Genomic DNA, 17988 nt, shown 5'->3' with positions numbered 1-17988 from the left:
TGCCTCTCTGTTAACCCTTATTACATTCTTGGCAGGACTAGACTTCCTGTCTCAGGAACTTCTCTGGAGTTTTATTCCCCTCCTTTGCTGGTACTTGGCTTGTGGGGAGTGACCATTCAAAGTTATAATGGCACTAAAAAAAGTGACTTATGACCCTTTTTCACACTTACGACTGTTGCAGCATCCCCACAGTCATGAGAGGCCAGGCGAGGAGATGCGTGCCTCGATGTGAGTGATATTGAGTTGGCCACACCCAGCCAATAACATGACCACCAAGCCATGTCCACCCAGTCACATGACCACCAAGCCATGCCCACCAACTAAGCCACACCCACAGAACCGGTTGTTAAAAAATTTGAATCCCACCCCTGATAAAACCGTAAAACCGGCTATGATCATTACATCTAACCCGCATTGAAGTATTCTTCTTCTTCTTCTTCTTCAATTTTTCAGTCTAGTGATGAAAACAGAACAATTAATTTGAACTGAAGTAAACTTCTCACCAAGGCATGCTGAAATTATTTAATATATGAAGCGCTAAGGAAAGTCAACAACTGGGGACGGCAAACAGAAAAAAACATACATCAATTCTGACCCACCAGACTCTTTTATTAAGAATTGATTCCTTGGTAACTTTCTGCACATTTGCACTCACCGGATTATTTAAACTAATCACCGACTGAGCAGGAAATGCTACTGTGGGAACTCTCGCAAGCCGTGGGATAGAAGCTCAGAAGTTAAAACTGGTTCGGAGAATTGGATTAAAATTCAATCTAAAGGATTTAGACTTGAAGGAAAAATGAGGCAAGCACAGTTCTGCTAAATATAATAGACTTCTCACTGACACTAGTCAGTTGTTAAAAAGAACTTATTCTCTCAAAAGTTTCTTGGAATTGCTGTGGAAGTAAATGGGTGAAGGCTCTTTTGATAAACCAGACTGATATACCAGTAATCCATCTAGACAGCATTCTTTGGAAGGTTAATTTCAGGGGAAAATACCAAAATAATTTAAAAAGATTTTTTTCACCAATGTACAAAAGCTTTATACAGCTTTGTATTGCTGTACCAGACAGAGCAGTGATGGCTAACCTTTTCAGCACTGAGTGCCCAAAGCATATATGCGTGCACATGCCCAAAATGCAATGCAAGTGCATCTCCTGCGCATGCACCCCACCCTGCACACATGTCCCCTGCGCATGCACCCCACCCCCTGCATGCACCCTGCCCCCCACGCATGAGCACAGAGACCTGAAGACCAGCTGGCCGGTGGGAAGCATGCCCGCGAATGTGTGGCAAAGCTGAGCGGGGGCAACAGTTCGCATGCCCACAGAGAGGGCTCTGGGTGCCACTTTTGGCAGCATGCCATAGGTTCACCATCACGAAAATAGGGCAATAGTGGCCATTGGCATGCCAAATCTTGGGAGTGCCTTAAACAGTTGGAAGCATTGTTACCGTACTGCGCTAAAAAGAGTTGGAAATCAATGCTTCTGTGATGACCTGTGGCGTGGTACAAAAGCAATAAAGTCACAAAAGTAGGTAAAGTCCCTTTAATTCCTCCAACTTGGCCCCCAATGTCCAGTTATCATCGGCTGGAGAAAAAACTCTTCCAAGAACACTTTTTAAAGGGAAGAAATTCAGTCTGAACCCAAAGTTCAGATAAATTATAAATAAAAACCAATACAACCCATGCTGCAGCAATTAATGAGACTGGGCAGGATAAGGAATTGCAGAATTCAAAAGATACCGAAACACACACAGTTGGGAGGACGCCAGAACCCAGATAAGACTTGACAAACAAAGATAATGCACACTTTGCTTCCAGTAAGGTGCTGTGCGCAAACACCCTTTATATCCTGTTTTCCCAGCTGAAGGGAATCAGGGCCTTTTTCTCCCCGTAACCCAGGTTGCTCCCTTATCCGTTCCTCCCTACGTACCCTAGGATGAAGAGGGGGTGGGCCTGGATCTTTCTCTGAATGCCCAGTTGGACTGCACCCTTCCCCAGTTTCCTCTACAGCCACCGGAGCCACACTCCCACTCCCTGTCAGCTGTCCGACCTCCCCTTTGGAATCAGATTCCAACAGAGGCATGACAGTTTTTCTCTCCTCCCCTTTTCTTTACACTTCTTTCTTTCTCCTCCCCACTCCCCCCCCATTTCCCCACTATTTTCATTTTCATTTGTATTTCATACTTTGATAACTTTAACACAATTAGTAAAAGAAAAACAATTGCAGGGCTGTATTCTGGAAGCATTGTAGAAAACACAGCTATCGGGAGCCCTCGACTTAGGAACACGATTGAGCCCCAAATATATGTCATTACGTGCGGCGTTTCTGAAGTGAATTTTTGCCCCATCTTATGACCTTTCAAGCCACAGTTGCTAAGTGAAGCATTGCGGTTGTTAAGTTAGTAACACGCCTGTTAAGTGATTCTGGCTTCCCCATTGAGTTGGTTCATCAGAAGGTCACAAAAGCTGTTCGCGTGACCCCAGGACACTGCAAACGTCGTAAATATGAAACCACTTGCCAATCATCCAAATGTCTACAGAGATTCTCAGTTGTCCAGGTCAACAAGAAAATCCAGTTGCCTCTTGGGAAAAAAAGCACCTTTGGGACAAAGCATTTTGATCACATGACCACGGGAATGCTCCAAGAGTCATAAATGTGATAAATGGTCATAAGTCACTTTTTTCCAGTGGCTTATGTAACCCTGAACTGTCACTACATGAACTGTTGTAAGTTGAGGACTACCTGTACAATAATAGAGCGAGATCACAAAGCAGCAATGGTAGTTCCTATCCACGGTTTCATTGCCCACCACTAAGTAATCGCAACCATTGCAAGAAGTCCTCGACTTAAGACTACAAGTGAGACATTTGTTAAGTTAGTTTTGTTATTAAGCTAGTAAGAAGGTTGTGAAGTGAATCCAGCTTCTTCATTGAGTTTGCATTGAGTCAGAAGGTCACAAAAGGGATCACGTAACCCCAGGACATCCGCAACTGTCATAAATAGGAGCCAGTTGCCAAGCGTCTGAATTTTGATCACACGACCGTAGGGATGGCTGCCATGGTTGTAAGTGTGAGGAACAGTCGTAAGGCACTTTCTTCTTGAATGAGAAGCGAAACGTCTTTGAAGAAAAACCGGAAAGTCCAGTTTGCCTCTTGAAGAAAATAGCACCTTATGATTCTGGATGACTGAGAATCTCCATAGACTTTCTTCAGTGCTGTCGTAACTTCGAAGAGTCACTAAATGAAGTGTTGTAAGTCAAGGACTACCTGTATTCATGGCTGGCACCGGTCAACCTACAGCACGGCTGCACTGTGTCACAGGACCAGAGTCCCTTTTATGTGATCACCGGAGCTAATATTTCCTTGGCTTTTCCCTATCTCTACCTTCTGGACATGTTGAATTTTAATTCCTGTTATTCCTACCTATTGTAGCCAAAAGGACAATGGTAGCCAAGCTCTAATCTTTCTGGCGGGTAGTATTTCTGAAGTTAGGAGAAATTGCCATCGTTCCTACTGTTTTGAGACATAATAGCTTTGACTCTGCCTCAGGCATGGGCTACGTTTCCTGGCAGCTGAGCAATGCTTTTTGCCCAGAAAGTAGGTTGCTTCAAATGAGATGTGCAACAACTGCAGTCATAATTACCAGGTAGTTCTAATAGCTAACACATAGGCTCAGTATAATAGCCATTGGTGACAGCTCCCTGGGAACAATGTTGTCTCAGTTATTAATTATAATTATTAGGGACCATAAGCTGCTGATTCAGTTCTACAGGGGAACTATTGAGTCTGTCATTTGCACCTCTATAACTGGTCTGGTTTGGCTCTGCAATCAAACAAGACAAACACAGACTTCAACGGATCATTAGAACTGCAGAAAAAGCAACTGCTACCAACCTGTATACTGTTGAGGACCTGTATACTGTACGAGTCAAAAAGAGGACTGTGAAAATATCTACAGACCCCTTGCATCCTGGACATAAATTGTTTCAACTTTTACCCTCAAAATGATATTATAGAGCATTGCATATCAAAACAACTAGACACAAAGAGTTTTGTCCCGCATGCTACCATTCTGCTAAACCACTAATTCCCATAACAGTCAAATTATTTACTAAGACTGTATACATTATTCTTCTCATCCTTCCTATTAATTATCTCCTTTGCTATAACCTTGTTGCTTGTATCTTTACAAGTTATATTGCTTTATTTAGTTTCCTAGTATGATTTGATTGCTTATTTAGTATCCCATGGCTATCACCAAGTGTTGTATCTTATGATTCTTGATGAGCATATTTTTTATGTAGAGAGAGTTTATGCACCAAAAACACATCCCTTGTGTGTCCAATCACACTTGACCAATAAAGAATTCTATTCTATTCTATTCTATTCTATTCTATTCTATTCTGTTCTGTTCTGTTCTGTTCTGTTCTGTTCTAACTACGAGGGACAAATAAGAAAAAATAAAGATTACAGTAATTTTAAATACTGCTGATCAGAAAAAGAAAATTCAAGACAATGCAGCCAACAATTATTGGATGAAATTCAGAAAGTATGAGGACCAATGCAGTGTAATTGCTTATTTTATTTTAAAAAAAAAACAGAATCAAGAAAGTAATCACACTTAAACAAGTAACGAACTACCAAATGGATCGTGTCATTGTATTCATTCTCTGCTTATGAGATTGTTATAGATTTCTTGGTGGATTTCTTTTTTTTGGCCCAGAAAGAAACAAGATGCTAGGCTAGAAAAAAGTTTTGATTGTTCTAGGAAGACTCCTATGTTCAATGGAAAAGCAGAAAACAAAGGGCTACAATCCAGCTATCCCAATCAATAAATAGGAATGCTCCAATCATATACCAAAAGACGACAAGGTGGTTCATGGGAAGGGATCTATCACAAGAGTTTTGCTTGACACTTTAGCAGTACAGGGTAATAAAGCCAACAATCTTAGCTGCGTAGTTCAGTGCAAAACTGCATCAAAATGATTTAGCATGTAGAAGGTGGGTTCGGGATACCAACACCAGGAGATCCAAAGTTCAAAACTTCCTCAGCAGTGAAGCTCAAGGGATGAGGTTACGTTTTAGAGTAGCTACTCAACAGGTGGTGGTGGGAAGTTTTTCTGCCCCAATGGCTCTCAGATCCTGTTTCTCGATTAAATGCCTAAATTTGAGATGTTTTATGAGGAGCTTCGGATGAAAACAGCCATCTACATATAAGTGATATTCAGCTTCATTTTCTTTTTCCTCTAATACCAGGGAAACATTGGACAAATGTCTGAAAAACAGATGTCTGAAAAACAATTTTGAGGTCGATGTGTTCACACAAACAGAGGCACAGCCCAGATAATAGAAGTTTTGTAATAGGGGAAACCTGAAGGAGCAAAACTGATGCGGGATGCAATTACAAACAGGGGTTCCATGTGCTCTGTACTTTCAGGAGGAGCTCAGATACTCTTATTAATCAGGAATCTGCCTTAGCATCTTCAATTAATTCACTGCTGGGCCTTATTTGGAAAAAAAGCAAATCCTGAACAACAGACTCAAAGTAGAGGAAGGAGCCATTTTGGTAATCATAAAACAATTTATAAATGTTTTTTTTTTATTACCAACTGGAAATCTTTTCTGGACTTTTTGCTGAAAACATAAAAAAAAACCTGGATTTGGTTTTTAGAAAGGGTAAAATATGAGAAGGGAAAAATGGATGATAAATGTATTTGTAACTGCTGTAAAGAAAATTGTAAGCTGCTTATTTATACATTCGCCTTTTTCCTTTCTTTATCTATTGTCTTTATTCTTTTTCATCTTTTTAAAAATTTGTACTGCTTTTATTATTGTGTAAAATTCTTCAGTAAAAATTAATGCAAACTGCTTTGTCAAAATGAAGATACATTATGTTTACAGTTTTTCACAGTCCACACAAAAATATATCCAATAATGGAAATGGTATCGGGTAACTCAGCAAGAGCTGTTCTTGAGCAATCCATGTTGAATTCTATTAACCACTGTAGTGTTTTCAAGATGATTTATCACCAATCACTTTATGTCTGGCTCTAGAGACTTCCTAAGTGCTGTCAAACTGTGATTCACCAATTCTTCTTCCTCTCCCTCTGAAGAGAACTGGCTTATTCTTTTCTTCTTCTTCTATGTGTCTGTTTTGATTTTCAGAACATTGTGTTTTTTGTGCAATTACATTGGTTTCTGCTATCTTTTATTTATTTTTTTGTCATTCAAAACCTTGCTACCTTTTTGTTGTTAAATTATTTGCTATTGTACATTTGGTACTTTTTTTAAAAAAATCCCATCCATTTTGAGATCTTTTTTCCAGTGGATCTCCTGCCATGGGGTCCTATTATCATTACATTACTAAAATTTGCTTTTTGAAGTTCAACATAAACTTCAAATGTTAGTTTTCTTTAAAGCATTATACAGTCAGTGGTGTGGCGTGGCTTGGTGGGCATGGCAGGGGAAGGATACTGTAAAATCCCCATTTCCATTCCACTCCAGGGGAAGGATACTGCAAAGTCTCCATTCCCTCCCCACCCCACTAACCTGCTTTCCAGCTCTGTTCTTCTGTGCAAGGCAACCAAAGAAGACCCAGCCGATCAGCTGGGACTCGGGAGGCAGAGAATAGATGGGGGTGGGGCCAGTCAGAGATGGTATTTGCCGGTTCTCTGAACTACTCAAAATTTTTGCTACCAGTTCTCCAGAACCTATCAGGACTGGCTGAATACCACCTCTGCCTTTAATAGAATAAAAGAGCAGGGAACCACATACCATTTCCAACAAATGGCTGTCCATTTTCCTTAAAAGTATTACCATTTTTATTTTCTAGTCTACTTGTTGGGAACAGATCAAGAACAACTGGTCCATTTATGCCTTTCTCCATTTTTGAACTACAAAATATCAGGGAACCAACTCAGGAATTTATTGGACACCCCATTCTTTGTAATGTTTTTTCCCCCTAGCAGATTCTGAGGCAGGGGGAAATTCTGAGGTTGAATGGCTTTACAGGCTGCATTCTACTTCTAGTATACAGTACGTTATATTTGAAGGATTTAGCTCTGATTTTCAGGATTAAGTTTAAATCCTTTCTGTTCATTTGAACAAACACATTCTTCCCAGTCCTTGTGAGATGCAATCCGGTTATATACAGTTTAACTGTTATAATGTTGTTTGTAGAACTTATTTAAAAGACAATTCAGGACCTTCATTGGTACCAAATTCCACTGTTTGCTTACTCTGAAGATCAAACTATCTAACACAAATTTTGCATCATCTGTATTGGCTGTATTTCTGGAGCCAAGTAAACTACAACTTATTTATTTTTATTTACTAGGCTTATATCCTAGTCAGGACATAATAAATTTGAGTGGACTTCAAAAATTAAATTTAAAACGTAAGCACATTTAACCATGTCTTGGGATTAGGGTTTTTTTTTTTTTTTTTGAAGGACTGCCTGTAATTACATGAACCTGCCTGGGTTTAAGAAAGGCAATTAAAAATCTGGTCAGGGGTCTTTTGGTGAGATCTTTTAGGCTGGAAGCCACAAGGACCCCCTCTTTCTGGACTTTTCCACCACAGGCTAAGGGAATGGCTTTAAAGGATTCTTTAAATGCCTGTATGTTCCCCTATAGTTCAATGTCATTAGATATTCATGTTCATTTTAAAAGTCTCACCAATGCTTTAAAATTCTACGCAGTGCTTCAAGTTTTTCTAAAACAAGGGTGTCAAACTGGTTGCCTCTGGGCTGGATGTGTCACGCAAAGGCCACGCCCACCCCAGCTCCGTGAGTGGGAAAAATGTCACGAAACATCATGTCACGGCAATGAGATGCAGCAAGTTTGACACCCGTGTTTTATTTACCGCATTAAGGAGATTTTGCCAGGAACAGTAATACAGAAATATTTTTGATTAGAAAAATATAAAGTTTATCTAGCAAAATGATACTTGCGACAAATCTGATGTGCTGCAACTTAACTAGAGCCTCTGAATGTACACAGTATAAAGAGATTGTAAGTTGCATGATTGATCAAAGTGTATACTGGAAAAGGTACTATGGACTCTTTGTGGGTTCTAGGTTCTATTTTGTATGTGTTCTCTACAGAGAGTTCCAACCAAGTTCTTTTGGTTCAGAGGCATTTTGTTAAATAAAGATAATAATAATGCTGATTAATTACTTTGCAGCATGACAGCTTCCATTTTAATTTAAGCTATCAATTAATGAAAATAATACTTTAATAGGATATATATATATATATATAGACTCATATCTCCAAAGTATCTTTTGTTGCACTGCAGTGCACTCTTTATCTGTAATGTAACAATCTCATATCTCTAAGTGAGGCATCTTTGTTCTTATTTATAACAAAGTATATCAACGGGTTCAAATTATAAGAATAGCAATTTCAAATAAGTACAGGTAGTCCTTGACTTACGAGCACAATGAGCCCAAAATTTCTGTTGCTAAGCAAGACATTTGCTGTTAGGTGAGTTTTGCCCCATTTTATGACCTTTCTTGACACATTTGTTAAGTGAATCACTGCAGTTGCTAAGTTAGTAACAAAGTTGTTAAGTGAATCTGGATTCTCCATTGTCTTTGCTTGTCAGAAGTTCACAATAGGTGATCACATGACCCCGAGGTATTGCAATCATCATAAATATGAACCAGTTGTCAAGTGTCCAAATTTTGATCATGTGACCTTGGGCATGTTGCAATGGTTGTAAGTGTGAAAAATTGTCATTAGTCACTTTTTCAGTGCCATTGTAACTTTGAACAGTCACTAAATGAACTGTTGTAAGTCGAGGATTACCTATGTTTAAAACATATTTAAAACCTATATTTAAAATATTGACATTACAAGCTGTTTAAATATTTCAGAGGTCTTTCGTGTGTTTCAGTTTTTAAAGGACCGTCTAGAATAGATAGCCATCCATCAAGGATACTACAAAACTGAATTTTCTACATTGACTGGGGATTGACTATGTGAGTGTTAAAGTATTTCTAACGACAATTTTATGCCCTGCAAGAAATTAGCATCCTCTTGCCTGCTTGGATGCTAACCAAACATCTTCATTTGCCAACAATGTGTGATAGTGATATGTGTTTATACCTCAATCTAAAAAAAACCCAGAGGCAGCAAATATGAGAAGCAGAGATGATTGTTACATTATCCAGTAAAAATGTATTATAAACAAATCCTAATGCATCCATGTAGATTTTATAGTTTTATAGATAAATCAGAAACCCATACTTGATTATTTTGAATATTGTGTGTATAGTATACAGTACCACATGAAGTTACTATGCACTTGAATACATCTGGTCTTCAAATAGATATTACAAAAATTAATCCACGCTTTGGAGAGCAGGCATTTTTTTTCTCATAAATGTGCCAAATTAACACTATTAATTAATAAACTTTTGGAACAAGTGATTACAAAATACAAACAAGACTAATAATTATGCATTTATGAAGGGTGGCTCATACAATTTATATGATTAATCATCTAATCATAATTTATATGATTATATGATTACATAATTGATATGTCTAAGAATACAGCTTAAAAATTCCTGATGTCTACTCTGTATAATGTGTTACTTTAGAGTCTTCTTGTTTCAATTGGGAATATTAAAACCTTAATAATTGTTTTTTTTAAAAAACCTATGTGAATAATAACTGTGTTACCGATTACAAATATTCCTACATAGAGGGACCCATAACATAAACCAAAACTGTTTAAACTCACTTTTGATATTTAAATGGCATATACTTTACAGCTATAATTTCACTGAATAAATAAAATGATATAATGGAACCACTAAGTCATCTTTTCTTCTAATATATAATTATCTTACAGTATGAAAAAATCTAAAAATCAGTCCCACTGTCATGGAGCTGGATAGAAAAATAACAGCAGCCAACAAAACCTGTAAGTAGAATAATAACATTTCAGCTATATGTTCTTAAAGCGTCAATTAAAGTGGTTTTCTGCTAAGCTTCTTTTGTTCGTAAAACTGAATAGAAACAGACAATGTAAGTGTAGTTCTGACATAACTCCACTGAGGTTGGGGGACTTAAGCTGGTGCAAAGTTCATTCCAGTAATTAAAAGCCAAAGTTAAGCCTATCTTCCTTGAGCACGTTAATGCACGCCTAGACTCTCTCAGGGAGGAAAATAATCATCTTCTTATCAAAATGAATGTAACCCGGAATTTAAGAGGAAGAACTTGAAAATAATTTATCCAAGGACTGTTTACAAGGAAACCCTTTTCTTCAAAATCGGAGTTACTAATGCCAGTCAAAAGAATGATTAATCATTCTATAAAATTTCTCGTTGTGCTCTCTGAAGTAGGAGTAAAGTTGTCCTAAGACCGTACTGTTGACCACAGGATGCGGGCGCCCTTTGGATTCATGCAAACATCTTTCTCTTCCATCGCTCCTAATGCAATAGAAGCCCTTGGTCTGGTTAAAATAAAAATTTGAAGACAAAATTTTGGAAGGCAGGTTAAGGAATCTTTCCACTTTTTGCAATTCAGGAAGAGGGTCTCTGATCAAGGTATTCCCATCAACTATGTGAATCTGATCCAAGTGGAAATATTTAAGCCATCTCCCCATATGGACGTCATACAGACTTCTCTGGATAGCCTTGTATTTGGTATTAAGGGCTCCGTTTTTTATAACAATGTCTTCAAAGGGCTGAACAGGCTTGTGGTTTTCCAGCCTATTGTAATAGACTTGGGTGTAATCAGAGATAACTCTCTCTGTGGGGTCTCTTAGAATAAGCAGCAGTTTAATAGAGCTATTCATATCGTGAATCCTTTCAGGAGCCTGTGGCGAGGTAAAATAGCCTGGCGTTTTTTCAATAGTTATTTGATTTTCATATGAAAATGGCATCAGGCTTCTATACCAGTCTATGCCTTTCACGTAGTTTTCATCCCAGTCAAAAAAATGGACTTCAGTAGCTGCTACCACAATGTTTGGGTGAACATCCAACATTTCAAGTAAGGCCCTGGTCCCTCCTTTACGCACGCCGATGATAATTGTCTGAGGTATTTGTCTGCTTGTGCCAGGAGGTCTCACTTGTGCTAAATAGTGTTCACTCTTATTGCTGAGTAGGACTTGCGATGTCAGTGTCTCCATGACAGCCCCATTCTCAACTGGAGCTGCCTGAGCAGGGGTCAGCAGAAGGTATGCTGACACTAGTAGAAAGGCCATGTGGAGAGGAAGGAGCAATCAGTGCAAAATGCTGTTGTGCTTGGCTGATGAAACATTCCCTGTGGAGGAAGCAGATGTTGGAGCTGGGACCAAAACAACAGTGGATTTCTCGGGCATCTGGAGGGTTAGGAAAAACAGAAGGACAATAAAGTTATTAGTAGTGGTATCCATTTGCCTCTTCATCTTAGCTGAAGACTTAAGATACAAAAATCTCCTATATCTTGGAACAAAGTAACAGGGGAAAACTGTAGAACTAATTAAGTTATTCATCTGCAAGGTTTCAAAGCAAATGAGATTTTAATTTTAATTCCGTTTCTAAACTGAGTCACCTAATGGAAAACAAGCCAGTGCCTCAAATTGTATCTCTGTCTCCCTCCCCTCTCCCTGCCCCTCATACATACACAAACACCCCCTCTCAGGAAATAAGCCCAACCAAATGCCAACAGATATTATCAATTATTTATTGGAAATATATGCATATATGAATACCCCTCATCTATTCCTTTTTGGAGTAAGCAATTCTGCAAAGCATAGAAAAAATATAAGAAACGTAAAAATAAATTAGAACACAAAGAGAAAAAAGAGAGAAAAAAAAACCCCTTACTAAGTCTATTTATTGCAACACCATCAGCAATACTTTTTTTTATCCTTCCAAACCATCATCTTTTCCATTATGTCCATACATAATCTGTTAGCTTTCATGTTGTCAAAAGATAACAACCTTTTGTACACTAGACTGGTACCAAATCCAGAAACAGACATATAAAATACATATCCCCTTCAAAAGATGTTGTTCTTCATATAAAACCAGTAAGAGAAAGAAGTACAAGAAATCTGAATATCGGTCATTATATACAAAGCTTGTACTTGATACCCAGCAGTCACTCAAATTCTTTTAAGAATTCTTTTTAAAAGCTTCTTAGCTTTTCTGTAATAAAACTACCTTATCAAAAGTTCTTGGATCTTCTATGCTTATTTAATTAGCCTGTTGGGAGAAGTCTGGTACAATACATTTTTTTCTTTGTTAAGCTTCCTACCTCTTTCTTACTGTGGATCTTATCAGCTTCACCCAACCACAGTTGATTCAACTTCCCCTTCCTTTCCCATTCAACTCACTTCCTTTATGTATTTGTTTTGCACTTTGATCCCCATTTAATTATCTCTGTGTGATTCAAATGCCACAATAGAATTCTTTCACACTGGTTTTTCTAGGCAAAAGCATATTTTTATATGTAGATATTTTCACATATTTTGAAGGAAAAAAACAACATTTCCACAGGACCCACTGTCTTTCTAACAGCATGTGTATGTTTTAAAATTTCTCCATTTTTAATGAATGCTAGTTGTTCTTGGTACTTAGGCATACATAATTTGCAAATTCTCACTTATTGATAAATAGCTTAAATATATTAATTTTCAGATCCATGCTCCTCAAGGCATCATACAATCTATTTAACAGTCTCTACAAATCATTTGGGTTCTCTGCTAACAACACAGCCTCATCTGCGTAAAATGTAGCTAAACATTCATATTCCTGAATTACATCTCATTCTACTGCCCTAGATTCCACATTCCATAATCAACCTTCAACTCCATATTGCTACAAAATAGTCAATGCTCAGGCTATATTTTGCGATTTTGCTAAGTAAACAGATGCACATTAAACTTTCTTTCTATAGTCATATATTTTCGAATAACTGTTGAAGACAAAACTCCTGAGTGCAACTTTTACTTACCATAAGATCACAATACTTGTGGCAAATAAATTTAATAAACAAACAAGCAAATATACTTCCCAAATATTTTCCATTAATTCTTTTACACTATCATAAATTTCAGCAGGAAAATCTCAGGCATAATAATGCGCTTAATTTAAGCTAATGCCCTTATTTTCTTTTGCATTTAGTCTTGTGGTACCTTTCTATTTTTATAGGGGAACAATAAGAGAATTCATCCAATTATCAGGCACAATTAGTCTTCACATGCTAAGCTATTGTAGAATACTTTGCAAGTACACCACATCTCAAATTGTATCACTACACCTGTGGCGGCTTTGCCATTTTTTTTTTCAAGATTGTGAGAGAAATTATGATTTCAACATTTTTTCTTGTTTACTAATGTTATAATTTTAGTCCACCCTTGACATACCACTGCTACTCCCAAACATCTTACACTTACCATTAATATACACTCAACATATTTCTGTGATATTTTGTATCATAATTCTTTTCCCTCTGTTCTGAGTAGCTCCCATATTCTATGATGATGGTGCAGTGGCTAGAAGGTAGTACTGCAGGTTATTCACTCTAGAGTTCGATCCTGACTGGCTCAAGGTTGACTCTGCCTTCCATCCTTCCGAGGTCAGTAAAATGAGGACCCAGATTGTTGGGGGCAATATACTGACTCTGTAAACTGCTTAGAGTAAAGCATTGTGAAGCGGTATATAAGTCTAAGTGCTTATTGCTATTTCCTTGTGTTCACTTTCCATTCATTCTATTGGAAAAGTAGTCTATCTATTTGCATACTGTACAGGATTTGTATATTCTTTTTCTATAGTTCTACTTGTATGCTTGTTTCTTGTTTCTTCTATGTCCATTTCCCCAATATCTTTTTATTTTTATAATTTTATTCATAAACATTATGAACCCCCCCCCCAAGATCTTTATACTACAAAATAACAATGTGTTGGTCATCCAGAAAGCCTCATCACCTTTGAATTTTACACTTACTTTCTAAATCTTGACCATTAAAATAAAATCAGACATGCTTTTCGGTTCATTCTGTCACAGATAACCATGTAAACCAGTGGCCCCAACCTTTTGGGCACAAGGCACCGGTTTTGTGGAGAGGTTTTTCTGTGGACCGGAAGGGGTGTGGTTTTGTGTGCTGCCTGCATCTTGCAGATGGGACTTTGCTTGTTTGCGTGGCCCAGTTTCTGGTATGCTGCGGCCTAGTACTGGCCCAGGAACTGAGGGCTGGGGACCTCTGATGTAAACCATATACTTAAGCTGCAGGCTTTTCCTAAGCAGATGCTGACTAGTCACCAAGACTCCTGACACACAAGACATGATCAAGAATTCTCAGCTTCCTTTCTAATTAAAGAGCTTTTCACTTTCCATAATGAATTTTTATCCTTGTAGTTTTGAAAGCATTTATTGTGTGGCATGAGGGGATGGCTGCTCTTCAGATTAACTGTTCTGTTGCAAAGAAGCAAGTTATGTTGTTCTTTGAACCCCACCAAGAATTTGCAAATGCATTGTTTATATAATTGATCATGAATGTAACCTAATCTTGGGGCATTTGAACCTTTCCTAGATTCACTTGTTTTCTAATTGTATCATTATTTTATTGTACTGTCAATTATGTTTGATGCTTTTGCAGGTCTTGTGAGTTTGACTTGTAAAGTTTTGAACAGTTTGAATGTCAAAACAACAGTCTTAAGTTATTTACAGCTGTGCCTCTCTGTTCATTTATTCTATTATTTTCAACCTTTGTGATCATTAAAATTAACACTACAAGTGAAGATCAACGGATCTAGGACCCCACTGGGAGAATATAATTATTACTGGTATTGCATGTGGGTAGCTTGTAGAATTTCTGCATGTGTTAGGTCACAGGCTTAAAGAAAAAGCCCTAAACAAGATGTCAATGTAGTGAGTCCCCCATTTATTATTTGGGGAAGGTTACCTTTTCAATTTCAGTAGGTCATGTTGAAACTGAAGCTCTGTTAATGGTGTGAAGCAAACAATAAAATAGCAGTAGGTAAAAGTTAACTTGGTTTCAACCACCTGAACAATAGTGTATAGATAATGTCAACTTGTCAAAAAGGAAATCTTTTGTCACTGCAGCTTGAAAAATGTGATTATTTATGGAAAAATAAAAGGGCGTATTTGAAATGAAACAGAAGTTGTGTACATATATGTGCATTTTAAATGACAATTTTCTAAAGAAGGATGAAAATGTTCCAGAAAAAAAATGTTCAGGCATTGATTTTAACTATAAATAAGATCTAATATCAAGATGATTCACAAGTTTTAATTAACAATATATAGTTACATATAAGAAAACAGTTCCTTTTCAACATATGGCATTACGAAAACAACCAATTATTCAAATCATTACTTTTTTCACTACAATAAAGAATATTTTAAATTCAGTTCACAGGACAACGTGCATTTTAGCAATTGAAAGAATTACATATTACTATGAATGTTAATGCAAAATGTTGTCCAGTCATCATAAGAAAGTACAGTTGACTGGCAAATACTATATAAATATTCTTTAAAATAATACTTGATCTTTACTAAAATTTCTCTTCACATGCACCCAAAGTTTCTGATGTGATGAAGTCACAAAACTTGACAACATCAGAGAAAGCTAGAAAGGGCAAGTTATACGGGCCTCTTCCCCTACTTCCTAATATCAACATTATAAAGATTCTTACAGTTTCAATATTGAATGTCTACAATAGTTCACACTCATCTTATATAGTACCACATAATTATATTCCAATGAAGTTTCTCTTATGTTGATTACTAATGTTTAATGATTCTAGGAGAACCAGGGTAGTGTAATGATTAAAGCAAGAATGTCCAACTTTGGCAAATTTAAGATTTCTGGGCTTCAACTCCCAGAATTCCTCAGCCAACATGGCTGGCTGGGGAATTCTGGGAGCTGAAGTCTACAGGTCTTAAAGTTGCCAAGGTTGGACATCCCTGGATTAAAGTGTTAGATTTTGACAGAAAATAGCTCTTGACTCTAGAGAGACTTCAGGCCGGTTCTCTTTCTCAGCAGTGTTACTGTTGTGAAGAGAAAATCAGGGAGATTTTTATGTATGTACTTTTGACCTGCAGGAGAAAAGATGGCAATAAACAACATTATAAATAAATAATAAATAAAACACTTACATTTTTCTCCCTAAAGCCCTGCATATCCTTTCCATGAATTAAGTTGGATTGCATTTTCCATAGCTTAAAAAGTCTGCCTTTTGACTCTTGCTCCTAAGATAATAGACTTCACATCAAAAAAGGCAGTAAATCTCAACTCTTCAGACACTTAGCTACATGCCCAGAATCTTTCTTCTCAGAAGTCTCACAGACACAGCACAGCTAGATTAGTTTTTTTATTGCAACATAGAATGTAACCAAATTCACGCAGAGGTCCTTTCTATTTGAATATTCATTCCTTTGACAAATTTATGTAGCTGCCTACATAAAGAACCCTAGGCAGCTAATAAACTCACAAATAATAAAAATACAAGCGTAAAACTTTAAAAGCATCAACACCATGACAGTACCTCTCTCTCTCTCTCTCTCAAAAAAAAAGCAAACAAACAAAAAAGTTCACAAAAATGCTGGCTCAGTTGCCATCTTGACCCAATGCCTTTGAGAAGAGTCAGATTTTAATGGATTTCTGGAAGGAAAAGAAGTTAAGGCCTTTATATTTCAAGGGGAAGTTAAGACAGTTCTGGCCAAATTGATCTTATATCATGTTTAACTTCATAGTATACAGTCATCAAACTGTAAAGATGCTGTATGTGCTCGAACGTTTACATTTTTGCACTTCTTTCTTCCATGTTTCTAAGTCAATGGATAAAGGACAGCAGCTATGAACAAGTAATTTTGTAATGGCTGCATTTACAATCTTTGCAAGTTTGAAAAGCAAAAGAAAGGTGAATTAAGATGGTTAAGCATAGCTGTGGCTTCATTTAGCGTCTGCTTTCCGTAACAGCTGAATTGCCAGTCCCAATTGTAGTTGCTAAATGAGAAATACCTGTAATTTTTTTTAAGGCTGTGGAAAATATCTGATTTGTGTGCATATAACTACTCTTGATCCTAGTTATTGCTAGTTCTTGCTCTCCAGCTCCATTCCTAATACACGGCTTTCATTTTTTGTGTGCCACCTTGTAAATAATTAGTTTTTTAACAGTTACATCCAGCTGTAAGCAGATACCATATACCATCATAAATACCTAGGATGCTCACAGTGCAACATTCCTTCTTCATAATAGTATATCCACCTTTTCTTCATCCCATTAAAGCTTCTTTTAACTCTGCTACTTAGCATGCTTTAGCACTTAATTGACACTTGGATCTTTCGTTGGCCATTTATTTTTACTGGTCCTCCAAATACAAAGCACAAGCCTCTCCAAAATGAATAGGAGAAACTAAAAAGGCAATTTCACTCCTAGTGATTACCTATGAGAGAAATGAAGATCTGAAGTTTGAATATAAACTGTTCAGACTAAGAACAAATGTATTCCTACTTAAACAGTCTACCACTCCAGTTGATTGTGCAACTATCAGCATCTAGCATCTGTACTGATAGCTGCAAGTGACATGTTTACAAAATAACATAATACAACTGTAGGCTCAAGGGTAGGAACCCCTAATCAAATTGAATATTTTGATGAATCCCTAAATGACCTGAAGCTGACATAACTGCTACATGGTATGAAAGTAAACATGACAAAAATCAGTTTGGCCAGGGCTGCCTACACTTTGTATGTAGCTATACAAAATGTATTTTCAAAACACTAGATTTCTCCCAGTCCCTGACCTCCACAACTCCATTATATTAGACTGCAGCTGAATGAACACACAAATCTCCATCCATTTTCATGGTTACTTATGCCTCTTCACTCTCCAGCTCATCCTTAGTACATTTCTCTTCTCTTTCTAGAATAGATTCAAGTGTAGGAAGAACACCCATCTCATCCCTTGACCTGACCGCCAAAATGTTCTACTTAGTTCTCTTTCCCATTCTGG

At 37.3% G+C, this 17988-nt stretch overlaps 1 protein-coding gene across 2 annotated transcripts in view; it reads right to left on the bottom strand.

Annotated features, from left to right (window-relative positions):
* Window positions 1-4708: 4708 nt before the first annotated feature.
* LOC113414036 (heparan sulfate glucosamine 3-O-sulfotransferase 1-like) overlaps window positions 4709-17988 on the bottom strand; it is a 105006-nt gene continuing 91726 nt past the window's right edge. For both annotated transcript variants that reach the window (XM_087964250.1, XM_026670713.2), the window contains exon 2: window positions 4709-11338. In XM_087964250.1, the coding sequence (XP_087820376.1) occupies window positions 10295-11221 (927 nt within the window). In that variant the 5' untranslated portion in view covers window positions 11222-11338 and the 3' untranslated portion in view covers window positions 4709-10294. The remainder of the gene's footprint in view (window positions 11339-17988) is intronic.

This window comes from Notechis scutatus, chromosome 4 (assembly GCF_049901735.1).
Source record: "Notechis scutatus isolate UNSWTSFEM ecotype Mainland chromosome 4, rNotScu1.2, whole genome shotgun sequence".
Taxonomy (NCBI): Eukaryota; Metazoa; Chordata; class Lepidosauria; order Squamata; family Elapidae; genus Notechis; species Notechis scutatus.
The sequence above is the reverse complement of the archived record's forward strand: the minus strand, read 5'-3'. Positions and strand labels throughout refer to the sequence as shown.